Below are 27,591 nucleotides of genomic sequence, written 5' to 3' on the forward strand. Positions count from 1 at the left end.
GGCATGCTACAAACTTTACCCGAGTCATTTAGACAGCCGTTAGCACAGGATTCTCCTTATGGGGACCTGATATGTTTAATATGCTGCTGAGAATATAGCCCAGAAGAAGCGTATAGTAGAGCTTTTATTTTGAAAGAGCCATTTCTCTGTAATAAACTCTCTTTTCCAAAGATGAGGGATTTCTCCATCAGATAGATTTATTTTTTATGACTTTGTTGTTTCAGCAACATTAAATTTAAAAACTGTACTTTTGAGTTAACATATATATTTATAATTTTAATAAATGACAAATTAAAAAGGCATGAACATTTTTTTGTATCGAAAAAATATCAATCCAACCAACCAAAGTATCAAACTGAACCGTGATTTTTGTGTATCGTTGCACCCCTAGTATTTAGTTATCTCCCAGTTTAGGTGTCAAGTTAGGTTTTGCCCAGTTCGCTCTTGGTTTGTTTTTGTGTTCACATTTTGTCAAGCCAAATAAACGGCTCGCCTTTTGTTTAATCTTAGTTCCATCTCCTACCGTGTCTGCATTCGGATCTCAGTATTCACTTAAACGTATGCACTGTCATGGTCGGCTCCATGACAGGTGTTTGTTCCTCTGTTTTTAAGAGGGTTGCTGATGGCGGTTCTCTGCAACAGTATGGGGCAAGATGTAGACTTAGGCCTGGGGGGGCTTGAGTAATCATCTTGCAGCCTCACATAGATTTTTCTCTCTATTTTAGCTTGCTCATGTTTTTCAGCTTTTTCTAATTACATGTGCTCATCCATATTTATCTAACTTGCTCTCACTTTTGCTGCTTTATCCTTTATTTTCCCCACTGTTTACATTTCCAATCATCTGTCTCCTCAAACCTGAACTGTGTTTGCCTTAAGGGAAGAAGCACAACTTCCCCCCATTTTTTTTGTAATTTTATTTTTGTTTTAGTTTATTTTAGTTTTATTTAATTGTCTACTTTTTGAGTCACCACACTATTTCAGCTTCTGTTTATGTATTTTATTTTATGTATTTATTTAATTTTTATTTGTTTTAGGATAGAGTTAAGAATGTCCTAAAGCCACCAAGAGAAACATGTTTTTAACCTGGTTACATTTCAACTGACTTTTTTTACTGAGTGAATGAACAAAATAATAAAAGAGGAAAAATAGAATAGAATAAAATAGAATGCCTGCTTATTGTGCGTGCTCCACACCAACTGTGCAGCTATAAAATATAAATAGTAAGATAGCAGGAATAAATATCAAACAGGAGATATATATATATAAATATAAACAAAATAGATATATACAGACAGGAGGAATATAAACAAAACAAGACAAGGGCACACATTAGAAGAACAGGTTAGAAAGTCCTTGGAAGCAGTGCAAAAGGACTTGGTCTGAGTCTGTGTGTGAGTGGCCTCAGTGATGATGGTTACTCAGACCATGGGTCAGATAGGTGAGCAAGGTGGGTGAGGGGGGTAGTATTTGTTAACAGTGTGAATGGAGCAGCAGCTGTTAGTGGGTCTGCAAGTGTGGGACCTGATTGACCTGAGGCTGATCATTTATCAGTCATTTGTTCATTATGTGCTCACAATAAAACAATCTATGTAGAGACAGTGGCACTCGAGTATAGACTATATTTGTTCTTTTTCAACTGAGCCACAGTATGTAGACTCATACCACTTCATATTCATTTTTGTGACTTTTGATTGAGAAACATTTTAAAAAACAAGCAAAAAAAAAAACCAAACAAAAAAACATTGGTGGTAGACATCTTGTAGTTCCCCATATATTGTTCCCATTTCTTACATAAGCTAGAACAACAGAAATATTGGTTGCATAATTCTAGAAGACAAAGAAGATACGTCACGTACAACTGTAAAAGAAAAAAGTCATTAAAGAGCTCAGAAGGGTTAAATATGAAATGTTTTCATATTGTTTGACCTTGGATGAATTTGTGATTGTATGTAGAACAAAAACATTAATCTAGATATCAAAATAAAATTTTTTTTAAGTGAATACAATGAAGAATTAAAGATAAATGTAAAAGAAATGTGAGTAAAAAGCCATGACAAGTAAGCCATTCATATGGCTTGCCTGACACACCCACCTGAGCTACCGAACCAAAAAGCTCCGCCTCAGTCTTTATATCTTGAGGCTAACTTCAGGCTATAAAAAGAAGGATCAAACTGTAACAAGCGCACACTCTTTAAGTTTGCTTGGTGATCTCCTTTACAAGTAAAGTTAGCTTAATGCTTTAATTATTGAGAACACAGCATTGTTTCATTCGAAAGCATTGTTGAGCTTTTCTCTAACTTGCGACCTGTAAATCTCGAGCAGAACCATGGCAGGAGACCGGTCAGATCATCGGGTGCTGCAGTATGAACAAAGTCTTGTAAGTTTTCACTTGTCACCATATGAACTTTGTGCACTTTTCCCACAGTGCATCCACTTATGAGTGAAACGTGAGTAAAGTGTGATCAAAGCTGGACTAGAGATGTAATGAGTGAATTGTGATGCGTAACTTGTGAAAAATAAGTATATGCATGTACTTTTTGTCTGTGTGATTCTGACAACTTTTCTGGGTGATTGTATGTTTGAGAAAATATAAGTTTTAAATGATGCCCCACCTCTGGCTTTCGAGTAAAACGTCTGTGGAGCCATTTTGTCCATTTTTTCAGATTAACTGGTCTTTGATTAACTAGTGAGAGTGAAATGGATCAAAGGCATAACATCCAAAATGGCACAGGAGCCAGAAGAAACAAGAGTCCTTCTACATTAGAGAGTATGCATATATCCATACCTTAAAATGGACATTAATATCTTTAGGGCTAGGTTCTATCTTCTGAACCAAAAGCCCAACTTTGTTTAAGCAGCATATATTTTTCTTATGAAATCAGTTTTAGCCCTGCAAATATTCCTTTATTCATTTTTACTTTAATAGATTATCTAAATAATTTGATTGAAATAGGTAATGTTTCTAAAAAGTTGTCTAGAACTGGGTACGCCATGGAAATACAGTACTTGCCATTCTTGCAAAATACACATGAACCTGTTGACATCAACTATGCAGCAATTTCATTTCCAGCAAGTGTCTCACAGCCTACGTTGTTGGTGCGGTGACATTAAAAATGATTTTTAGCAAACCAAAGCAAAAAAGTGGTTCTCAAAAATGTAAAGAGACAAGAGAGCAGGATGAAGATACCACCAGGTGTACGGATCTGAGCAGTGTTGCAAGGCCCAAAGTTACAAAGTTCTGATTGGCAAGCAGTAGCAAACTTTGTGTTTTTGTAAAGGACTAAAACGTTGCACCGTTCATGTTGAAAATATGCACTCGTATTTTATTACATGCATGCGATATGTCGACAAGTTGGTAAATTGGAAATGACTGTTGAATGAGGAATTCTAGAAATCAGTTTGTTAGCAAGACTCAACCTGTTTTAGGCGTGTGGTAGCCTATTTGAAGAAGACTGTGTGAGTTTAAGAGCATAAGAGTAACTAAAGGTGTCCGTTCACGCAACCTCTGACTGAGGTGCTGATAAAAAGCATGAATGATGACAACTGCTATATCTTATTTATGCTCTTACAGTGTGAATGTAAGTGAGACAGAGAATGAGAGAGAGAATGTAAGATGGTGTGATTGCTCCTGTACAATGTGGCAGAGAGGGGCCCCAAAAAATATCTGCCCGGGCCCCAGAGACAGTTATGTCACAGAGTTTTTACTGTGGACTTGCTTTTCAGGAGCTGAAAAACAGAAGAAAAAAACATTGTGAACATATTTTCTTTAAAGAAATTTCAAGTTATATAGCTGAGACTGCAGCTACAGCACCAATGCCTGCTCATAATTTCACCAAAGCTAATTAAATCTTTGCAAAATGTTTTTGATGACACTAACACCGTTCACACACACTGTTATGTAATTTGAAGATTGTCATACAATTTATATTATCTGCACTCAAAGGGGCTGGATGCTGGTCCATTAGTGCTGCTGTGTACTCACTGGGCACCAGTGTTGGGTAAGTTACTTTAAAGTAGTAACTTAGTTACATTACTAGTTACTTCTATCAAAAGTAACTCAGTTACTTCAAGTTACTCGTTACTTTCAGAGTAACTAGTTACTAGGGAAAGTAACTTTGGTTTTACTCAGAATTCTCTTGTTAATGTGTTGCTTCCGTAACTGGATACTAGAGCAGGGCGATATGACCAAAAATATTTATCACGATATACATTTGAAAATTTGCGATAACGATATAATTGACACTAGACAAAATACTTTACAACTCCACAACTTTATTAGTGAAAAAAACCCATCAATGTATTTTCACTTAAACAAGCAGCTGTTTTTTATGTGCATAAAAGTTATATAAAAATGTAACAGTGCTAATTCCTTGCTGACAGTTTAACCAAAAGGCATTTCCAGTGGAAACTGGCCGACATATCCTCAGCATAACCATGTATAATATCCACAGAACTTAAAAAGAGGTTACACACACACAATACGGTAACATTATGTTGAAGCACAGTACGTATCACTCTGCGAGGCTCCGCCTACAATAGCCGTAATGCTCCGACAATCTATCAAGCGGTGCGGCTTCGTAGCTTAGCAAAGTCGTACTGAAACATCTGACAGATTTTCGAGCGCCGTGCACATAAAATCGTTTCGAGGTCAGTAAACACAACCAGAGTTCATACATAAGGCACACGGGATTATAAGGGGCTCTGTCGACTTTCAGAGAAATCAAAGGATTGATTTTAAGTGCCCCGTATTTTCCAAACAACACGGTAATAACGACGGCCCGCTAGCATGCGCTACCAAAAATAGTGCTTTGTTGTGTATCTGACGGACGAAAGCTAAACCAGTTCCACACCAGTGAAGTTGCAGCATTTTTACAAACCAGTTCTGGTTCATCCGTTTCATTCATCGATCCACTTTCGCTCTTCTCATTCTGCGTCGCCGCCATGTGCGTATGTAAACAAAGGCACTGCGCATGCGCATTTTACCCATATTCTATCGCGATATGTCATTTTCCTATTGTTGCCCAAAATTATACCGGTATTACCGTAAACGGTATGATATAGCCCAGCCCTACTGGATACCCAGCCAGACTGCCAGGCTTCTAGCTTGCCTACTTGCCACAAGTGCACTGTGCCACCTACCAATAGAAAGAAAAAAAATTATGTGCACACTTCCACGAGAGAAATCCCACGCCTGGACCGTCGTTGACCGCTGCCATGATTCTATCCTAGCTTTTTACATCCAACACAAAAACTGCAGTCGTGGTGCTTTCGATGGTACTCAGAACTCGGAAATTCTGCCCTCTGAATAGGAAGATGTAGGTAACACCAGACTGCAGATGAGCTGCATACAGGGCTGGACTGGGACAGAAAATCGTCCCAGGCGTTTTGACTAGAGACCGGCCCACCATTATAGGAAAAATCATAAAGCCTTTGAATGAAAACAAACACTGTTGTGACAGTGATGTTCACTGTTCTGATGGTATATATGCATCAATCTATCAATTGTTTGTTCTAAGATTCAGATAATTATTTTTTAAAAGTGAGACATTTTAAATGAGAATAAGAAAGAAAAGTATGTCTTTGAGCCCCCCTCTCCCTGTTAATGCCCTACATGGACCCCTGGCAACACTTTGCTAGACCCGCCCCTGCACAGTTACCAGCTGTCAGCTACTTAGAAAAGGATCCTGGTGTTATTTGTCTCTCAGAAACAGTTCATAACTTCCCTTCAACTCATCCATGTCACCTAAAAGGTAAACCTGTTTCTCCATCACCTGCTCAGCTCTGATGGTTCAGTAAGGACATCTCCTGGTTTCATCTTCATGTTTCCCTCTCACCAGATAACCAAACCGACATCATGACCAGCAGCTTTACAGCTGTGGCTCCAGCCAACATCAGCTGATACTAGAAATTAATATTAAATAAATTCTAACAACAGCTGATCAAGCTTAAACGTGCTGCTGTTGTTTAGCGCGACATCCGCTGGTTTCCTGTTTCTGGAGCAAAGTGGGCGATAAACAAACAAGAGAGACGATCAGCTGATCATTGATCAGTTTCATGACTGAAGTAGAAACAGGAGAGGGAGGGAGGGGAGAGAATGAGAGGAGAAGAGGCAGCTTTGTGTCTTTTTCATTGTAGCTGAAGTCCGGGACAAAATGTTCCTTTTCACCTCAATACGAAACCCGTAATATTTTCTCTGAATACCAGACGATTCTGTTTTTTACGGGACGGTTGGCAACTCTAATAATTAACCTACGAACAAAATAAAGTTCAACATCAGTAACATAGCACCACCCAGCTGTATAGAAACTCCGTCATGCTAGCTAGCACGCAGTACGAAAAAGTCAGCATAACGAAAATAAACTCGCCCTAAACTTGATTTATATGTGACTCAGATACACTGCAGGTCATAACTTCTTACCTGGAGTTCAGTTCACCTGACACTCTCGGACCAGTGGCTGCTTCGGGTCTCTCCTCTTGCCTCCCTTTTCCTTCATCCACCTGCTGGCCTCCACCACTTGCTAATGTTATTGAATCTGTGGAAGCTCCGCGATAGCCACCACACGAAGTAACGAGTAACGAGCCTATCTAAATCCCAGTAACGAGTAACGCGTTCCTGGTTTTGGCATAATAACTAGTTACCGTGCTTGTTACCACAATAATAACATAGTCACTGTAACGCGTTACTTAATAACGCGTTAGTCCCAACACTGCTGGGCACAAATCTGGACCTGTTTAGCTAATAATATGCGTTTTATGTTCAGTACATCATGTGCTCTGCTGCTCACTTATAAATAAACAAAACAGATACAATGTTAACATGAATTTATTTTCCTAGATTATTTCTTTCTTCAAAAACCACTTAGGAATCAATGTGCTACTGTTGGAGTATTTATTACTGCTGCAGTATGTTTATAGAAAAATTATAGACTTCAAATGAACAATGTAAATATGTAACCACATAATAGTAAAAAAAAGAAAAGAAAAGAAAAGACTCTTAGCTAGAAGCCAAATCCCTTTCAAATTGTGTCAACTCTGTCTTGTCTTTTAAATGTTGGCCTATTCTTCACCTCTCCTGCTCTTTTATCACTCTGTGACACACTGAAGTCCCCAAGTGCAAGTCGATATCTGTTATAAGCTTCTTCTGCAGATGGGTTTCCAATTACGCAATTCCCAGTTAGTAGTTCACCTTTTCTTTGTAATTAAAAGCACCAATTTATAATGCAGAGATCGCACTGCAGAATTAATATCAGCTCAGAACAAAATCTACAGTTCCCATCTTTCTAGCTCAGTGAATGTGACCCACAGCAAAAACTGCATCGAGCCATTGGTCTGATGCCTTACACAGACATTTCCAGGTATAAGATAGGACATTAAGAAATGGTTTATACTCTAAATCGGTCATGTCTACACAATTCCAAATCCATTGAATCAAGTTGCAATTGGCACTCATTTTTCATACATGACTGAGCCTCCTGGAATTTTACTGAACTTAGTGACAAAACCTATGTGGCAATAGCGGCTAACCTTGATATAAACAGGACTCGCACAAGACTTCTCAGCTTGTAGTGAGGAGAAAAAGCAGGAGTCAACTTTTTTCCTGACACGAATGTAACAATAGACACAATGGGACCTGAGTCAACAAACAAATGTGACTCAAAGCTTCTTTGAACTAAATGACCTGAGTGTGTTTGTGGTTAAAACACACTCATGGATGAGTGTGTGTGTGTGTGTGTACCATGTTTATATATCTGTGGGGACTATGTGGTTTTAGTGTCAGGGCTACAGTTAGGTTAGGGTTAGGCATTCATTGTTGATGGTTAGGGTTAAGGTAGGTGGGTAAGGAAAGCATTATGTGAATTAGATGTCCCCAACAAGATATGAAAACACAACTTTGTGTGTGTGTTATTTAACGTGCATGCTGTGTCCTGTATGTTATCAAGGGAAACCTCTCTGTGAAGGAGCAGAACCCACTTTCCAAAAATGTGTAACCTGCTTAACAGGTACAGTACTTCGTTTCTGTCCGAAGTATAGATTCTAAGTACTTTAAATCTCTGCATTCAGTTGTTGAAACAAGCCAAACTAACACACAATGCAACCATGACAGCCACAGAGTAAATGGGAAAGTTCTATATATCCTTTTGCCACACCAGCCAATACTTTGTTTCATATTCAATGTTCCCATGCACAACCACTCACAAACAGGGTTGTAGTGAGTTTTACACACTTGTGAAACTTAAATCTATTAAGTTTTGACTAAATTACCTGAATTGTCATTATAAATTTCAGGCAACCCTGGTTTGAGCATTATAGACAAATTTGAACATAAGTCAGATCTGTATTGTCAGGACAATGAGTGAGCTGCAATATAAAGTACTGTGCAAAGGTCATGATCGATCCTTCATGTTTTTGTTTTTCTGCTTTCTCGGAGCCAGACTGTAACGAGTTCAAGGAAAAACGTGCTCTGTAATTCAACTACCACAAAATATTTCATAGGAAAATATTTATTATGAGCCTGCTGGATGGTTATGAAATTTATGGTTCTTTGGGGTTCTTAGAGGTTGGATTATTTTTAGCAGAGAAAGCATGTGGGGGAATATTACACAAATAATGCCTGGAGCAGGCTCTGACTCAGGCCCCTAGTGATCCTGCAGCTACTGTACCACTTTCACTATATTACATTTTCAAATAGTTACACAGTTATGGTTCTTGTTATTTAGGCTGGTGAAGTGTTACACCTTAACCACCACAATCAACTATAGCTCCATCCATGCAAGGGAGACCTCCTACCCTACGCAGGCGCGGTCCTAGCCTGTTTGGTGCCCTGGTTGAACACTCCCTCTCAAAGACTCATCTGTTTACCTGCATCTTTTGCCCGTTTCTCCTCTTCTTTTCTCTTTTTTCTAAACTGAGGACCTGATTGCTTTGACCTTTTCTTGTCCATCTTTCATCAGTGATTTTGCACTCCAGTATCAACACCCAACCCCACAACATACACTAATAGACTAATAGGCCTACACCTTGTATAGGGTTTCTTTTTTTCTGGGATTTCACACAACCCAGGAAAAATAATTGATACATAATGGGCTTGCATTTACAGCATTATGAATGAAATGTGGTCTATTTGGAAGCAGCCCGCCCCTCCCCTGTTGACAGGTTGTGTGTGAGACTTCAGCAGCAGCAGCAGGCGCAGCGAGGGCCCTCGTGCTCACTTTTCAATTATATGTGTGTGATAGAATTTAGAAAACACATTAATGCAAATTATAAGTCTGTATCATAATGTCTTCAGTGTTTGTGTTTGTTGTAGGGCTGTCAATGTTAACACGTTAATGTGATTACAATTTTTAACGCAATCAACCTATCTGCAGCACAGAAGGGACAAACTTTGGACAAACTGCCTGAAATGCGTTGACAGAGACATTTCAGAGATTTTGAGTCATTCTGCGCTCCAAATGGTTTAATTGTGTTAAAAATTGTAATCGCGTTAATCATTCAAATTCAAATTCAAATTCAAATTCAAATTTTATTTGTCACGTACACAGTCATACACAGTACGATATGTAGTGAAATGCTTGGAGAACTGCTCGTGACCTAAAGAAAACAAAAAAGGAAAAGGCTATGAATAAGATAGGAAATAAATATGAAAAATTAAAAAGGGTAAATTTAACTAGGAAGGAATAAAATATAAATTAAGGTTAAAAATGAAATAACTGTACAACACAAATTAGAATGAAGGGTAAATTTAACTGGGAAGAATAAGATAAAATATATAAATTAAAGTTGAAAATAAAATAACTGTACAACAAAATACACAATACACAATATAGAACTATATAAGAATGTATGAAGAAATCTAAGTATAAATAAATATATACACAATAACAGCAGCTGTACCAGTATTAACTGGAAATGAAGAATATAGTGACCAGTGTTGTGCAAAAACAAAGTCCAGAAAGTCCAGTGTGTGTGTGTAAGAACCATATGTGTGGGTCAGTACTGTGTGGTGGTGTGATTGAGAGACCGTATCGCCTGCGGGAAGAAGCTCCTCCTCAGTCTCTCTGTGTTGGTCTTCAGGGAGCGGAATCGCTTTCCTGACCTCAACAGAGAGAACAGTCTGTTGTTGGGATGGCTGAGGTCCTTCACGATCTTCCTGGCCTTGGTCCAGCACCGCCTGCTGTAGATTGAGTGCAGGTCAGGGAGCTCGGAGCGGATGGTGCGCTCAGCTGACCGCACAACCCTCTGTAGAGCTCGTCTGTCCTGCATGGTGCTGTTCCCGAACCAGGTTAAGATGTTTCCCGCCAGGATGCTCTCTATGGTGCACGAGTAAAAGTTCCTGAGCACCTTGGAGGGCAGTTGGAAGTCTCTCAAGCGTCTGAGGTGGTAGAGACGCTGTCGGGCCTTTTTCACCACGGTGTTGATGTGACAGGACCATGACAGGTCCTGCGTGATGTGAACTCCGAGGTATTTGAAGCTGTCCACTCTCTCCACTGGGCACTCGTTGATGACGGGGGTCTGGTAGTTCCTCTCCTGCTTAGTGCTGAAGTCCACTATCAGCTCCTTTGTCTTACTGACGTTTAGAAGGAGGTTGTTCCTCTGGCACCAGTTCTCCAGATTCCTAATCTCCTTCAGGTAGGCCGTCTCGTTGTTATCAGAGATCAGGCCCACCACGACGGTGTCGTCAGCAAACTTGATGATGGTGGTGGAGCTGGTAGTGGCCACACAGTCATATGTGTACAAAGAGTACAGCAGGGGGCTCAGAACACACCCCTGGGGGGCTCCAGTGCTGAGAGTGGTGGAGGCTGAGACATGTCCGCCCATCCTTACTGCCTGTGGTCTGCCAGTTAGGAAGTTGGAGATCCACTGACACATAGATGAGCTGAGTCCCAGATGCTCCAGCTTGGTGGTGAGTGTGGAGGGAATTATGGTATTAAATGCAGAGCTGTAGTCTATGAAGAGCATTTTAACATAATTCCCCCTTCTAGTGTCCAAGTGAGTGAGTGATGTGTGGAGGAGATGAGAGATGGCATCGTCTGTGGAACGATTTGGACGGTAAGCGAACTGTAGTGGGTCCAGTGTGTCTGGTAGTGAAGAAATGATGAAGTCTCTGACCAGGCGTTCAAAGCACTTCATCACTACTGAGGTGAGGGCTACAGGGCGATAGTCATTGAGAGAAGCAGGGTGGGGTTTCTTCGGGACAGGAACAATGATGGACTCTTTGAAGCATGTGGGGATCACCGACTGAGATAAAGAGATGTTGAATATCTCAGTGAACACAGGAGCTAGCTGGTATGCGCAGTCTCTTAGGATACGACCTGGGATGCCGTCTGGTCCTGCTGCTTTCCTGGTGTTCACTCTCTTGAAGGCTCTCCTTACTTCATGCTCGGAGATGACGAGCACGTTTCCGGTGCTGGCAGTATCTTCCTGTCTGCAGCCGTTAGCGCCGCTAACACTAGCATTGTTGGAGACCTTAGCTGCAGCCTCGAAGCGAGCATAGAAAGTGTTCAGCTCGTCTGCCAAAGTCACGGCCGCGTTCGTCATACCGGTTGTTGGTGCTTTATAGTCCGTTATTGTCCTTAGTCCCCGCCACAGGCTCCTAGAGTCACTCTGTTGGAGTTGTGACTCTAGTTTCCTCCCGTAGCGCTGCTTCGCCTCTTTCACCGCCCTCCGCACGTTATATGACACGGCTTTGTACGGGTCCATGTCCCCCGTTGTGAGTCCCGTGTTGTAGGCAGCGGTGCGGGATCTCAGAGCGTCGCGGATGGTTTTATCCACCCACGGCTTCTGGTTGGGAAACGTTGTGATAGTCTTTGTCTCCACGGTATCATCCGCTAGTTTCCCGATGAATCCCACAACCGCTTCCGTAAACACGTTGACGTCATCGTCGGAGCTGTTTCTGAACATGCCCCAGTCTGTGTCATCGAGTGCGTCCTGTAACGCGGCCACCGATTGATCCGTCCAGCGCGCGACCTTCCTCTGAACCGGAACTTCCTGTTTCAGCCTTTGTTTGTATTTTGGCATGAGGAAGATGGCGGCGTGATCAGATTTGCCAAACGGGGGGCGGGATTGTGCCTTGTAGCCGTCCTTGACCGTAGTGTAGCAGTGGTCCAGTGTCCTTTCACCCCTGGTGGGGCAGGTGATGTGTTGATAAAAGTTCGGCGCTGCGCGTTTGAGGTTGGCGCTATTAAAGTCCCCCGTCACAATAAGCGCAGCGTCCCGGTGTTGTGTCTGGTGCTGTGTGAGTGCCTCATGCAGCTCGCATAAGGCGGTGACCGTGTCCGCTTGTGGTGGAATATAAACGGCACTTACAATGACCGATGTAAATTCCCGAGGTAGATAAAAAGGACGACACATGATGGACAGTAGTTCCAGATTTGGTGTGCAGGAGCGTGTGAGAGGAACAACGTTCGCACTGTTGCACCAGTTGTTGTTCACCATTAAACACACGCCGCCTCCCCTTGACTTCCCCGAGTCCCGTGTCCTGTCCATGCGGTGAACCGAGAAGAACTCGGCCGGCTGGATGGCGTGGTCCGGCACCGCTGGGTTCAGCCATGTCTCGGTGAAGCAGAGGAGATTGCAGTCCCGAATGTCTCTCTGGAACTTTATCCTGGCCCTGAGGTCGTCAAGCTTGTTCTCCAGTGACTGGACGTTGGCGAGCAGGATGCTAGGCAGAGGTGTGCGGTGTGCACGAGCTCTCAGCCTGTTCCTGACGCCGGCTCGCTTCCCTCTAGGCCGCCGCCGCTTCCCTTTGTTCTCCCTCGAGATCTCACTTTGATGATGACATGATGACAGCATTAACGTTGACAGCCCTAGTTTGTTGGTTTATTTTAGTTTAGTTTTGTGAGCTGGTTATTAGATGCCGCTCCAGCCAGAGAATGCCGCCCCGCTCTCTCCTTCCTGTGTGGCAAGCAGCAGGGGCACCTCGCAAACAGAGGGTGCCTTTACTCTCCGCAAAAGAAAACGGTTCGGTGCCTATGCAGTGCTCAAAATGCTTTGGCATGATGTCAGGGCAACATGGGTGCGAGCAACTTTTTTTTGCCGATGCCCATGATGCCGCCCCACCATGATACCGCCCCGGGCAACGGCTTATGTCGCCCATATCAAAAACCGCCACTGCCCCTATGCACGGGGGCCAAATATGGATTTTTGCAGATGGAAATGAATTCAGACAAGAAGTCAGAAGAAAGACACAATTCTGATTTACATCACACCGCCCATTTTTGGGACATGTTTAATGTGTTTGTCTTTTGAAAGCTAAATGGATGCCGGTGTTTTTTCGCAGATGTATGGGCGCTACACCCAGGAGCTCGGGGTGTATGCCAAAGAGGAGGCTACTCGGCTGAAGGAAAGTGGGGAGAAGGTCAGTCAGCGAAGCCGGACACTGGAACACGACAATGGACGCTGTGCCAAGTGTAAGAGTCAAACCACACAGCCAGCATGGAATATGAAGGACAAGCAGCAAGTGTTATTATTCCTGTTTCTGAAATTAGTGCTCGTTTCGTTATTTTATAGAAAACCTTCTTACCATTTCTAACCATGTGATGGACAAATGCCTATTCACACCACAATGAACAAAATTAGTTTAAAGAAAAGAAGTGCCGTGATACAGATTTTCTAAACCCTATTAAAATTTGGACCTTTTCATCTTTCACAAAAGTGTTCACACAGTCTAAATTCCTGTAGCGGTAGAGAGCAGAGTCACCATAGCAATTTGTATATGGTAGAAATCCACACCGTGTATCTTGCCATTTGAATATTGGCATTACCACTGAATGAGGCTCAAGACTTAACTGTTCAGGTTTGCTTTTTGACCATTGAACTAAGCCTCCTGTAGTACTGAAAACATCATTGAACATGGTCATGTTTTACTGTAGTTTGGCCATTTGCACACTGACTGGATGGCGCTCAGACTGAACCAAAACCCCCACTGACAGCTCTAGTATGGAACAATTCCATTGTTATCAAATATGCATTACATGGTCATATGGGATTTTAAGTGGTAGAAAAACATAAAGGATTATTAACCAGTCTTTGGCGATGGCACAGCTCAGGGCAATCATTTCTTTTTGTTGTGAGTCCAGTTCAGAGAAAAAATACAAAGAGTACTCCGTGAATTGCTCAGAATCCAAGCCTTGAGAGAAATTGTTTGAACATTAGCTTTCCGTTAAAAATGTAATACTACAATCACTTTGATGTCTCTAAACTAAACCCTGTGCCTTAGGTGTTGCTTGGGAAGCATTGATCCTACTGAACAGTTAGATAAAGAAGCTAAACAATATCTGCAGTGTCAGGCAATCATGGCAAAAGCATTCCTTGCAGCATTTCATACAAATGATCCACTGCCTTTCTTACCGTACTGTTGGTGTTGTCAGGTAGCTACAGTAACGAGATTATGTAGGACTAAATGGGATGCATTGAAGCATAAAACAAACACAAGTTGGAAAGTCTCTGATGTTCAAGTGGAATCTCCAAGGCACACATAGACTGTCAGTTTTAGTCTGAGAGTCGACAGCTGTGACAGTCCTAATCATGGTGAAGCTTTAGTGATACAGATGTTGTCTAAATCCAGTATGCCTGGATTGAGTTGGATTTCACGCCCAATTCATCTGAGTCACCTACAGATGAGTTTGAACTCAGGATAAATTTCTGTCAGTGATCATTTTTCCACTTGTCCATTCATCCATTCTCTTCCACTTATACTTGTGAAGGTCGCAGGGGGGCTGGAGCCTATCCCAGCTGTCATAGGACGAGAGGCAGTGTATACCCTGGACAGGCTGTACCCTGAGTCTGTCGCAGGCCAAACATAGACAGGCAGACTAACCATTCACACCTAGGGGCAATTAGGAATTAGCATTTATTACCAATTACTGTGGGAGGAAGCCGGAGTACTTGAAGGGAACCAACGCAAACACGGGGAGAACATGCAAAATCCATACGAAGAGCCCCTGACTAGGTGGCTCCAACTAAGAACCACGCCACGCCACGCCCCTAGTCACACCAACCCTATCCGTGTCCTCCTTCAGAGCATCTATGAACCTCCTCTGTGATCTTGCTCCCGTCCTACTGCATGGCAACTCCATGTTTGTCCAATATTTCCTTTATCCTTCCTGTAAGCATGGCCCGACCATCTCAGCCTAGAGTCTCTAACCTTGTCTCCAAACTGCTCAACCTGAGCAGTCTCTCTGTTGTAGTTAATTCTAATTCTATCCATCCTGCTCACTCCCAAAGAGAATCTAAGCATCTTCAGCTTGGACTCCTGTCTTTTAGTTAGTGCTTCATCTTCACTCTTTCCACTTTTGTTCTCTCACTTATCGCCACCACATTGTTCATTGCTTTGGATGTTTAACCCAGGTATTCAAAGTCATCTACTTTCTCTTTTTCTAATGCTTAAAGCTTCACTATTCACTTGCACCCAACTCTCACTAGATCATAATGTTGTATACAAACATCTTAATCCACCTTCCTCCACTCCTCCACACTTATTGCAAAATTCTCCCTCCTGTATATGGCAGTGGACACCCACCCAGCACCTCCTCATCACTTGTGTTCTCTTCACTTCACTTCCATTGTCTCCATCTTTGTAGCCATGTGTCAGTCTATGAAACCAGTTGGTCTTCAATTCTCCTGTCTCTTTCTCTCACTGCTGATATCACAAACTCCCAACACTCACACAGACATTTATGCAAACTCAGAATATGCAGCTGTGCCCAAAAAGGTGACCAGAGCTACATTTCTCTGCAATTTTGAGAAGCAACATGTAACATAGTGGATAAATAATATAGAATCAGTGTGTGGGGTATGGAGCCCCGCAAGACCTCGCAAAACAAACTCGGGATCTCGCAAAAGTTTTGTGAAAACGTCGTAGCACTTTTGCAAATATATGATGTCTTGTAAACCGAGCAGATATTTGATGTTTACACAACTACATTCACGCCTCAAAATATCTTGAAAGTTTATTTTGTGACCCAGAAAGAGTAATATTGCAACTAAGTAGCAGCCGCCATTGTGGGAATTCAACTTTTGCGAGATCTCGCAAAAGTTCATCGTAATTCTTTTCTCCCATGTCCCTTGCGGGGCTCCGTAGTGGGGAAAGGTTTCAGAGAGCACGCAGAGGCATAAACACATCAAAGTGATAACAGTGTGTGCAGTGTGGTTCACAATGACCCTTTACCTGAACATATTTAACTGCAGCTTTCCCCTCTAACGTGTCCTGCATCTTTGACATTGTCACAGTGTCCCCGTTTTAGTTATTTTAAAAGTTTCAAATATCATCAAGGCAACGTACCAGAGAGTGGGCAATTGGATTGTGATACAAGATGCCCTTTACTTCGGTGTGGACTACATTTAACAAATAAGTAACTTGTACAGTTAATGGACTGCTCTTCCATTTAAATGCACTCAGCCAGCATACACACACACATACACACATATTATTACCTTCAGTTCTTGATTTGATGAAAGAACAATATGTTTGCAGTGTTGGGAGTAGCTGTGATTCTGATTACCGGCAGCTGATGCAGGGCAGTTTTCGAAAAGCAAATGAAGGACCTAATAAGTTAGGTTTTGAAATAAATGTTTGACAGGGAATTCTTGGATATGCTTAAATGAAAAGGCTGAATGCCATAAAAGTCAGCCACAGCACAATTATTTGGCGTATTAAAACATCGGCATTTGTTCTACAAGCTCAAGTGTAAAAAGGAAGCAGGGAGATGAAAGCAAAGTAAGTGACTGCACACTAGGGATGGGTATCGTTTAGGTTTTATCTGATACCGGTGCCAAATCGGTACTTTTGAAACGGTGCCGGTGCTCAAACGGTGCTCTAACCGGTGCTTAAAGAATGGAGAACACAAACTTTGTCCTAAACCTCTCATGTTTAACTGTTTTCCACTTTTTCTTTGGTCATTTTAGCCTTTTTGGCCAGGGTGAAGGGAGTATCTGCCATCAAACAAGAAGACAGCCGCATGTAGCTATGATGATGTTTGCTAGTTCACCTTACATGCATTAATGTAATAACGTGGTTAGCCTACTCAACGTAAATTACACACGAACAACATGAAGCTACTCGCGCAGAGAAGAACGGCTGCTGCTGCATCATCATCCTCATCATTTCTGCTACACTGGCAGGGCTAGGGGCCAGGACTCTCCTCTTCGGGTTTTTGGGGGATGTTGCTCCGGGTCCGATAACAGGCAACCCACCCGCAGTAGATGTGCTCGGTGTGAGGTCTCGCAGCAAGCTATCAAATACGGCGCATTTCTGGGCTTTTAAAAAAAACGCTATGCGTCGCCAGGTGTTTCATCAGATTTGAGGTGTTACCTCCTTTGACAGTATCACAGTATCAGCTTAAAGCACTTGTTGCTGCTGAGTTTGCATCTTTTGCTGTGAAGTACAGCCAGACTTTTGACGGCTTCGCCTTGGACATTTTTAATCTGTAGCTCTGCTCTAAAAGAACGTACGTACCTGGCCCCGCCTACTATCCTCGGAAACGTAAAATTATTGGCTAGAATCTAAAGTGTATCACAGCTCAGGAAAAAAAAGCACCGAAATAAAGCACCGAAATGTGCGCTCCTTTTCGGTCTGGTTACTACCGTTTGTCAGAACCGGTACCCACACTGTAAAAAAAAAAAACGTTGCTAAAACTTAAAAACTCAAGGCAACCGACTGCATTTACGTTTTTAGGTTCTGATGGATAACTTATAATTTCAAGTTTAGGAGATAAGTTGCTTTAGCTAATGTTTTTGTGTTGACAAAATTAATAATTGTCCTTTTTCTGAACTCATATTTTATTGTTTTTGCAACGTATTTCCTAAAGTTTACACAAGGTATTAGTTTTAGTTTCGGCAACGTATTTCCTAAAGTTTACACAAGGTATTAGTTTTAGTTTCGGCAACGTATTTCCTAAAGTTTACACAAGGTATTAGTTTTAGTTTCGGCAACGCATTTCCTAAATTTTACACAAGGTATTAGTTTTAGTTTCGGCAACGTATTTCCTAAAGTTTACACAAGGTATTAGTTTTAGTTTCGGCAACGTATTTCCTAAAGTTTACACAAGGTATTAGTTTTAGTTTCGGCAACGTATTTCCTAAAGTTTACACAACATATTTTTTTTTGTTTTGCCAATCAATTTCCTAAAGTTTAGAAAAAGTATCTTTCATAGTTTTCATGAGGTGCTCCCTGTTGTACCAATGAATGTTTACACAGTTGATTTTCAAATAACTTTGTGTTCAAACACAACTGCACCACTGACAATGTTGACTTTTGAGATCAGCCATTTTTAACATACTGACAACATTCAGCCACAAATAAAGTCCTTCCAAAAACACAAAAAAAGTCAAATTTTTGTAACAAATGTTACTCATCCAATTTTAAAGGTGGTGTTGTCAGACAGAATATCAAACCTATCTTGATAGATAGTCACTAACAAACGGATTCAAAACATCAGATGGCAGGATGTGAACAACTTCTATCTGGTTTCCATACAGCAAACAACTTTCAAACAAATTTTTCCACCACTTGTCTTTTAATAGTAATCAACACTCCAATTTCCTGTGAAGTTCAGTATCGCGCCACATTTGTTATAAAACTAGTACAAATGTACCTAAAACCAGATTATAAAAATTGTTTAAAACAGCTCAAGTTAGAATAAAACCTTTCAACATTTTATAATAACATGTTATACATGAAATCTGCAATCAGTCATGCAAGCCACATTAAGTAAAGTTAGAACAGAAGACATTGATTCAGAACTTTCTGCACCTTACAGTTTTCTTAAAGACAGAAATGAACTTTTTTCAGAGCAACTTGCCACGAAACCCAAAAACTGTAAATCAAAACAAATTGCCATTCTGTTTTACACAAGTTGTATTTGAGTTGAACATGTTGTCAAATAGGTTAGACTTTGGTTAAGAGCTTGGTTTTGAAGCTTCTTATCCTCTGGGAACAGGTAGATGTCAACTCCATAAAAATGTGTTGCACAGCTTCAAATGTGTACTTGAGTTCTTTGGGAAACTCCATGTTGAGCCCATAAAGTAGGCCAAACAAGTAGGCAAAGGCAGTGGGAAGGTCTGGCAGATCATCAAGAATAATGTCCTCTTCCAAAACAATGGCAGTGTTGACCACTGTGGACTGCGAGTTGGGTCCCACGTAGTCCTCCAGAACAGTGAGGATGCCCACCGTAACACCTCGGGTTGCCCTCTCAACTGGATCTGTATCCTATGCAAAATAAAAAACAACAGTACATATAAGTCTCTGAAAACCAAAACTGAAGATTGAGTAGATTTGCATACTCACCAGACATGTTAAGAAGAGTTTGGTCTCGTCGTCGCGAACAAATATCGGTAACCCTTCCAAACTGATGGTTCGTCGATGCTGGACTATGTTTGAGACCTAAAACAAGGAAATCAAATAAGACTCAGTCTCATTTATAAACCTACCATTTTGTTTTTAAAACACATTAAGTGTTGTTGCTCAAAATACAGCCTTAAGAAATAAGATGTTGAAATGAGTTATTACAGATAATTGGTCATGTTTTTGTCAGATTTTTTTTATTTATTTATTTTTTAAGTAATTTTGATGTGCAACAAATGTAGCACACTTATTACAACATTTATAACAAAAAGTGCCATGAGTGGGATGAGAGTTGAACTGTCTGTCATGACCTGCAATCTGCCAAACACAGCGCTGCTTGTTAGCTTATAATCCCATTCAGGACACACTTTTTGAAAACTAACAATTTTTACATCAATTTAGTAAATATTTAATAAAGTATCTTTCGTTACAGTGGGAACTTCAGGTTCCTCATAAACCAGACACAAATACATTTTTATATATTACCTGTTCATCAAACTTCTGCAACAGGGAATCCATGTCATTGCGGAAAGCAGCTTTTCTAATTCGATACAGCTTAATCAGCCGAAGTGAGTAAGTGTCGAGGGCAGTCATGAAGGTCCCCATGAGATCCTTGGTGGTAATGCGTGAGAATTCCGCACAAATCTACAAAGCAACAAAAAAAATATAGAAGAAAACTTTTAAAGGTACATTATATAAAAATCACATTGTTTTCAAATTTGGTTAAAAGAGCTTAATTTCAAAACATTTAGTCTCGGTTGATCTATTGGTCAGGCCTTGATTGGATTTTTTTTTTTCCTTTAGTGGTAGTGGTGGTACAAATTATAACTGACGTATTAAAAAAAACAAAAAAAAAAACCCAAGAAAAATCTGATCGGCAGATCTTACAGTAAGTCTATAGAATACCTAATCAAATGTTGATAAGACAAAATAATGGTTTCAATTGTTACAGGATTCATTGCAGAAAAGAAATAAATCAATAAATTGTATTTTAAATTCATTGAAAAAATTCCATTAATTTTATAGTTATGTAGGAATGAAGTAAGAATAACATCCTGTGGTCAAATTTGTATACTTTCATAACACGTAAGTGACTTTCTCAATCCTGTTCTGTGAGTTTCATGGCTGTTGCCTGCTAAGGGTCAGCACCAAAAGATTCTAGATGCCCAGTGAAGACACGTCATTGCGGCGACCGTGGTTCAGGGGGTTGGGAAGCTCATCTGTAACCGGAAGGATGCTGGTTCTATCCCCAGCTCTCTCTGTCCTGGTCGTTGTGTCCTTGGGCAAGACCCTTTACCCTACCGCTTACTGGTGTTGGCCAGAGGCGCGATATGGCAGCGTCACTTCTGTCAGTCTACCCCAGGGCAGCTGTGGCTACAACTGTGGTTTCCCTGCACCGATGTGTGAATGTGAGAGTGAGTGAGTAGTGGAATTGTAAAGCGCTTTGGGTGCCCAGAGAAGAGCGAAATAAAAGCAATCCGTTATTATACACAGCAAGTTGACAAGTAAATAAGATTTCACTTCAATCGTTGTTGGTAATACCAAAATTAGCTTCATATTTTTAGAGCCAAGTATTTTTTTTATATTTTACCACTAGCATTGTTAGCTCATCGCGAGCCTTCAACCTTTTCTACAAGATATTGGAGTGATACAAACAGATGCTTTTAAAGGTCCTATATCATGTAAAATCAACTTTTTGGAGCTTTTAAACACATTTTAATGTTATTTCCTTAGATTAAAAACCCTCCAGAGTGGTTTTTGGCTTAATTCAGGCATTTCTTAGTTGTCTCAGTGAATCCTTTCCCCATAACCTTGGCTCAGCTCTCTCTTGCAAAACGACTGACTCGTAACATTGGGATTAAAATTTCTTTCTAACAACTCCAAATGCCTTGAAATTTTTCTGGGTGAATAAATGAACGTTTTCCATTTTAGAAATAAGACCACACTGGGGAAAAAGGGAAGAAGAAAAAAAAAACGGAAGTTTTCCTTTAAATATTTAAGAGACTATCTTACCTGTTCTTTCAAGAAGAGAGCTGGCCATCTGAGCTGCATTTCCTTGACCAAGGGCTGCATCTCCACAACTTCTTTCCTCCTGAGAGAGAATGTGATGTCCATCTTTTGGGTGATGAGTGCCATGTTCTTATCCCTCTTCTTCATTTCATCTTCCAAAATGCATCTTTCATTTTCAAGAGACTCATCATTGTAGTTTTCTGGGCCATCAGGGATAAAGTTGACTTCACCTCGCTTTGGTTTCTTTAAGGAAAATCTATTTGAGCCACTGTCATCTTCTTCCCCTCTTCTTTTTCGATTGACTGCAACTTCACTACATCCAGCTTTACTTAGCTTGGAACGGTAGTTGCCAAGCTTGAACTTAATGCTTGTTGCCCAACCATCATATCCTGTGCCATTGCCAGGCTCTTTGAGGCAGGGATGTTTGGAAACTAGCTCCTGTGCAACAGATGTTATTTCATTCTTGTCAGGGTACGCTTTGATTGCAAACATTTCTTGTGCCAACTTGTCTAGAATTTCCATCTTGATGTCTCTTGTTACACTTAAATTTGCCCCTGCTTTCTCATATACCTCATTGCCCTTGCGAAGTTTTAACGCTACATCATAGGAAAAGGTTGGGATAGGAAATGGATTTGGCCACTGTGAAGTGCTACGCATGTAGGTCTTTGTGGATGAGGATGGGCTGAAAGAAGATGCTGAACTCACACTGGCTGTATCAATAGATGAGATAGCGCTATGATCAGATGGAGTCTGTGGTGGCGAGGCTGATGCATTTTCCTCCCAAATGAGGTGCAACACTGCCCGTCCAGCAGGTAGCTCCTTAATATCCATCAGGTTGCAAAGTGCGTTCCCAAAATCTGGGTCTTCATATTGTATTGCAAAGTCACCTTCAAGTCCAAGCTTTGCTTGTAGTTCATCTTGAAGCTGCTTCACAGATTCTGGAACAGTGGACAGTTGGATTTTTCTGATAAGTTTTGGACTGACGTGGACTCGCAGTAACAGGGCCTGTGAAGACAAACCAAAAAAAAAGGGCGCAATTCTAAATAATTGACAAATTCAAAGTAATCAACTGAAAACTATTTATGAATAATACATACCATCACTTTCAATGCAGGAGGCACGTAACAGGTGTCACCATCAGTTGTCCATCTACGCAGTATTCAGCTAAAGGGTGGTAATCATTCAAATCTTCTGGGTCAAGTATTTCCAGATCTTTGTAGCTGCTGTCAAGCCGATATGATCTGTAGTGTTCCATAAACCAAGAGGAGAGCTTTGTAGCAACAAATGACACTTTCCCAGAGTCTACCAAAATGTTCAGTATCTTGTAGAATTCAGGTAGTCCACTCAGTTGTCCTGATGAAATGATCATGCCTTTAACATACTGGGTCCCATACAGATAAACACATTTAGCAAATGACACAGCTTTTACCTGTGGATATTTCAGTTTCAAGCACTTCTGAAGATTTTCATTCAAGAAACAGATGTCAACTGTGTCAATATTATCAACATGCAGACTTGGTTTAAAAAGACTGTGACCATCTAACAAGTATGCCATCATTTGTTGATGCTTTGAAGAAAGTGTTAGTAGTAAATTCTTAAAACATTGGACATCATGCACAGTTTTCTTGAAAAAGTTGTGCTTAGATTCAAATCGAATAGTCCACAAATCAACTAAGGGACCAAAACAACGCACAAGATGACTATAATGTTCAATATAGTGGTGTTTTGGCTTCAAATTAAAATCAGGAAAAGTCTCTATCAGTAATCGTCGATGATCCAATATTTTGGTGTCCAAGTATGACAATATTTCTTCTGATAGAGTTGTCGAGACAACAATTTCAACAAGCTCCTTAAGGTCCATCAATACTTCCCATGATGGCTCATGTTCTGGTATACGGGTCCCAATGATAAAAGGCAGCAAACGCAAAAGTGTCCAGTTTTCATGTCCATTGCCACTCACTCTTCCTGTTCCAAAACTGGCTTTTGTAATTTGTTGTGGCTTGTTGAGATTATCAGAGAATTTATATGGAAATGATTTTATACGTTTGTTTAATCCTTCAAATGTAATAAAACCCTTTCTGATTAAATCTTGAAGACACAAACACAATTCCACAGGGACAACACCTTCAAAGAAATCATGTAATATATCTGGAGGAAATCCAGTGACTGGATGAAAATAGGACAACGCACTTAAGGCACAGGAACCTTTGACACCACACACACTTTGTCTTTGACCATCCTCAAGCTCTTCTAGAAAAATGTTATGCTGTTCCACAGTTCTTAATGGAAATTCTGTAGGATCAAGAGCTGCAATCTGATGTTTATCAATACTACAAAATCGACAAAATTTGTCGACATTAAAGGACTCCAAAAAGCCTGCAAGGCTGTGAGCCCCAAGGTTATCTGCACAGACACAAAATACAGTTCCCTTTAAAAAACTATTTAAAGATTCAACATACACCCCTGTGCTTTCAAGACATTTTAAATCCTCAATGAGTGGATAAAGAAAAGCATCATACCCAAACTGTTTAACGTCTACACTTTTACCAAGAAGAGCAAGCTGTATTGAGTGTAATGTAGAACGAAACCTTGCAGATAAGTTGAGTACAACCCAATAGACAGCAGTTATTTTATGAATTTTTCGAGATGTTCCTAAAGGGTTGCATATTTCAAAGTCGTCAATATACAAAGCTAAACTAATGCAAGTATCTTGCAATCCTAAAAGCTTGTTGTTTTTGAAATACTGCCCATCTCTAAATGATCTGTAACCTTCACTAATTTCTTTATCAAATGCTAACTTTTCAAAGAAACTTTTCTCTTTCAATAAGTTCTCCAAGACCTGGTTTACTGAGACATAAACAAATGTATTTCTAGTTCTCGCTTTGTAGATGTACTCTGTAGGCTCAATTACATGAAAATTATTCTTGAAATAAATATTTCTCTTGTAATCAGTAGATAATGCACCTTTTGGTTCTGTTGAGATAATTAATGGGTTGGTTTTGAAAAGTGCATCATTTATATTTTTAATTACATCATCATCTGCCTCAATGTTCTGTTCAGCAAGCACCTGTTTGATTCTTTGAAATGAATGAACCTGAGAAAATTTTAAAATGTCACTAATTTCCTCAATAATTCTCTGCAAAGCACTTTTAGAAACATGTAACAATGTTTGCATGCATAGAAAAAGTCTAGCTATTTTATGTTCAAGACATTGGTAATCTACAAACTCATTGTCCTCTTTATCACTTGATGCTACACCTGAACCACTTGGTAATGTCTCTGGCTCCTGAGAGGTATTTAAGGATTTATCAGGGGAGCTACTTTCACTAGGACATGCATTTGCATGAGAAATCAGTCTAATACAGTTTTTTATATCTTTTGAGTTTTTGTGCTTTCTGCTTGTGTGTGACGTAAAGGTTGTTAAATTGTTGGTAGCATAGTCACATTTTTGGAAAGGACAGGATACAGTCTGATTTTTTTTTAAGTGCCTTAAAATATGTGAAATAAATGTATGCTGTGAGCAGTTTTCCTTAAATTCACAAAAATCACAAAAAAATGTTGAGATCTCCTGCCTTTTCTTAGCCCTGTTGTGTGATCTGCTGAGGTGAGACTTCAATGCCCCTCGTGTCCTGAACGAACAGACGCAGTCACTGTAAACACAGGGCAAATGAAATCCTCTTCTATGTCGTAGCTGGTGATGTCTTAAGAGTACTTCTTGGCTTGAACAGACAAAAGAGCAGAACTGGCACTGCATACAAAAGCTATAATGAGAAGAGAGGAGAGGACAGTGTCAACAATTCAAAAGAAACCTGAATTAATCTCAAATTACCAAAGTTACATTACCTGATAATGTGTTTGGGGCGGGGGGCAGGCACTCCTGTTCTGATTCCTCTCCTTACCAACTCCTCATCAGTCCCTCATAAATCAGGACAAGCAGTGGTCTGGAGTTGGCTTTTAATTCTCTAAATAAATAAAAATAGCAATTAGTTTTAAAATAAAATACCAGCTTCCTGACATTACTTAAGAATTTTTTTCTCCTGTCCTAATTTTTTTTGGCTCACTAAAGTGAGCTGATTCTGCCTTGTAAAATGCCATGTGAAACACAGTAAAACAAATAATTTACAAAACATACATTACATCAAATGTTTAATTTATTTAATTTATTATTAACAAATTGTATTCTACATGGAATGCACCAACAGTATACTGGGATGTATTATGTAAGCCAAGGATAATTTTGTGTGATTGGTTTTACAACTTAGAATGACAAACATTGGATTGAGAGTATGAGTGGGATAAAACTCCTGAAGCATCTGTTTAAATTATCAGTGCATTTATTAATGGTGCTCCATAAATAAACCAAAACAATGTTGTTTTGTGCATAACAAAAAGCTCACAATTGTGCAGTCAAAATGTAAAATAAAAGATGCTGAGCATAATAACAAAGACAGATTTTGCAGCTGCTCTGTTTCCAAGTTCTACTGTGTGACTGACAGCCTGGAGTTTGAAATCCTCTTTGTAACCGTGTCTCTTACAGGCGCCATTTATGGTCCTTACACGCATAATATGGTAATATTACGTTGAAGCAGAGTACGTATCACTCTGCGAGGCTCCTCGGTAGCCGTAATGCTCCAACAATCCATCAAGCAGTGCAGCTTCATAGCTTACCAAAGTCGTACCAAAACATTTGACATATTTTTTTAAGCTGTGTACCACATAAAATTGGTTCGAGGTCAGTAAGCACAACCAGAATTCATACATAAGGCAGACTGTCGATTTTTGAGATGAAAGGATTTTAGGCCGTGCGTCAACGCGTTAGCCCGGTTAGCTCACTAACGCCACCCAGCCCCACGCACGGGGTGATCCGCGGTAACTAGTTAACGGAGATTTGCCCCGTTAATGCAGTTATGGCATTAACTTTACGCTGACAGTACTAAAATAGTAATCTTCAAATGTTTTCTTTTTACCGACCAGCTCCTCTTTGATAGCTGCCGTGTCCATCTTGTCGTTGCCTGCAGGTGAAGCGATGGGGGAGGGGGAGTTGTGTTCAGTGAAGGAGAGAGGCGGAGTAACACAGCGTAGAGACAAAAGTGGACGAAAGAGAGGCAAACTTGCGGCTCCACGAGTATAATGATAATGTAGACTATATCGATATAAACTATATTGTCACATCTCATATTTCATTTAGTTCATTTAGTGGAGCTCGCTGGCCATGAGGACTCCACCACCCCGTTCACACAGAAACTAAAGCACACATTTTATTGGCTAGATGTGATTCGAACAAATTAAACGACATGGCAGCAGGCGCCCCCGAACTTTATTTTATTTTATTTAAATAGCGGTGGGGGGTTGCTGCCGTTGGTCATGAGTGAGCCAGCCTATTTTGTTTCGTTCGGTGGTATGGCGGCCACAGACTGCACTTCATGAAATACGCATAGGGGGTGTCGCGGAGGCTTGTCAGATATGAGCGCGCCTCTTTAGTAGCGAAGTTTGTCGGATTTTCATTGTTTTGTGACATGGCACGTAGTTTGTGACATGGAATCTTAAATGATATAGTAAACACATACCCATAAGCCACAAGGCTTCTTAGCCAAGAAAGTAATGCTATGCTAAGTTTCGGAAAAATACGAAGAACTTCAGTTGTGATATTTCTAACAGACAAATTGAGACTGTTCAAACATATACTGTCTGATATAATAAAAGAAACATTACTTGCCTTTAGAAACTTGAGATGAACGATCTATCCAGCTCCTAGCCTCACGTTCTCATTAAGGCAGACGGGCAGGTGGCTTTCAGTCCTTGCAAAAGCGCAAAGTAGACCCCGTAGCATCCAAAAATATGAGATGCGCATGCGTACTCAGGCACAGAAAGGCGCCAACAGCTTCAACTCATGTAAAACTTGAATTCATTCATTTTGCCAGCAATAAATTTCATCTGAGACCAACTTTTGCTCCAAAACGTTAAATGATTAGTTGAAACCCTTAATGTATTTGAGTTTATGGGCCAACTGAACTTTTATTGTTGAATTGTGAAAGAAATGACTGTAAGCTCAACAACTGCAAGTTTGATTTTTTACAGTGATCCCTACTGCACACAATCGTCTTTTTCCTGCAAGTACGATAAGGGTGGGAAGAAAGAAATAAAGAGAAATGGTTTTCACCAGGAATATAAACTTCTGAAAATGTCTTCTTTATTTTTTACAAAAAATGCCCCAAAACAAATTCATAATTACTGAATTTCCC

The 27,591-nt window shown here is 40.5% G+C and overlaps 2 protein-coding genes across 2 annotated transcripts in view; one reads left to right on the plus strand and one right to left on the minus strand.

Moving 5' to 3' along the window:
* Window positions 1–2,171: 2,171 nt before the first annotated feature.
* LOC146693154 (chloride channel protein 2-like) overlaps window positions 2,172–27,591 on the plus strand; it is a 75,699-nt gene continuing 50,279 nt past the window's right edge. Inside the window, exons 1-3 of the mRNA XM_085478900.1 lie at window positions 2,172–2,220; window positions 2,323–2,377; window positions 13,277–13,406. Coding sequence (XP_085335026.1) covers window positions 2,327–2,377; window positions 13,277–13,406 — 181 coding nt within the window. The 5' untranslated portion in view covers window positions 2,172–2,220; window positions 2,323–2,326. The remainder of the gene's footprint in view (window positions 2,221–2,322; window positions 2,378–13,276; window positions 13,407–27,591) is intronic.
* On the minus strand, window positions 18,117–27,396 carry LOC146693155 (uncharacterized). Its single transcript, XM_085478901.1, has 8 exons — window positions 27,066–27,396; window positions 25,193–25,311; window positions 24,922–25,110; window positions 22,447–22,590; window positions 21,353–22,354; window positions 19,826–19,984; window positions 19,283–19,378; window positions 18,117–19,204 (listed from the first exon to the last, which is right to left on the minus strand). The coding sequence occupies exons 4-8, from the start codon at window positions 22,447–22,449 to the stop codon at window positions 18,884–18,886; spliced, it is 1,581 nt and encodes a 526-aa protein (XP_085335027.1). The 5' UTR covers window positions 22,450–22,590; window positions 24,922–25,110; window positions 25,193–25,311; window positions 27,066–27,396; the 3' UTR covers window positions 18,117–18,883.

Source organism: Copadichromis virginalis, linkage group LG14 (assembly GCF_057382275.1).
Source record: "Copadichromis virginalis isolate Kocher_CV1m ecotype Utaka linkage group LG14, C_Virginalis_male_GT1.1, whole genome shotgun sequence".
NCBI lineage: Eukaryota > Metazoa > Chordata > Actinopteri > Cichliformes > Cichlidae > Copadichromis > Copadichromis virginalis.

Bases quoted from the DNA above. Each gene is read 5' to 3' on its own strand.
- LOC146693155 (XM_085478901.1), bottom strand. The intron at 19,985-21,352 runs GTAAGATAGTCT...GTTGCTTTGTAG, and splicing joins CTCTCTTCTTGAAAGAACAG to ATTTGTGCGGAATTCTCACG. The intron at 19,205-19,282 runs GTGAGTATGCAA...TATTTTGCATAG, and splicing joins AACTCTTCTTAACATGTCTG to GATACAGATCCAGTTGAGAG.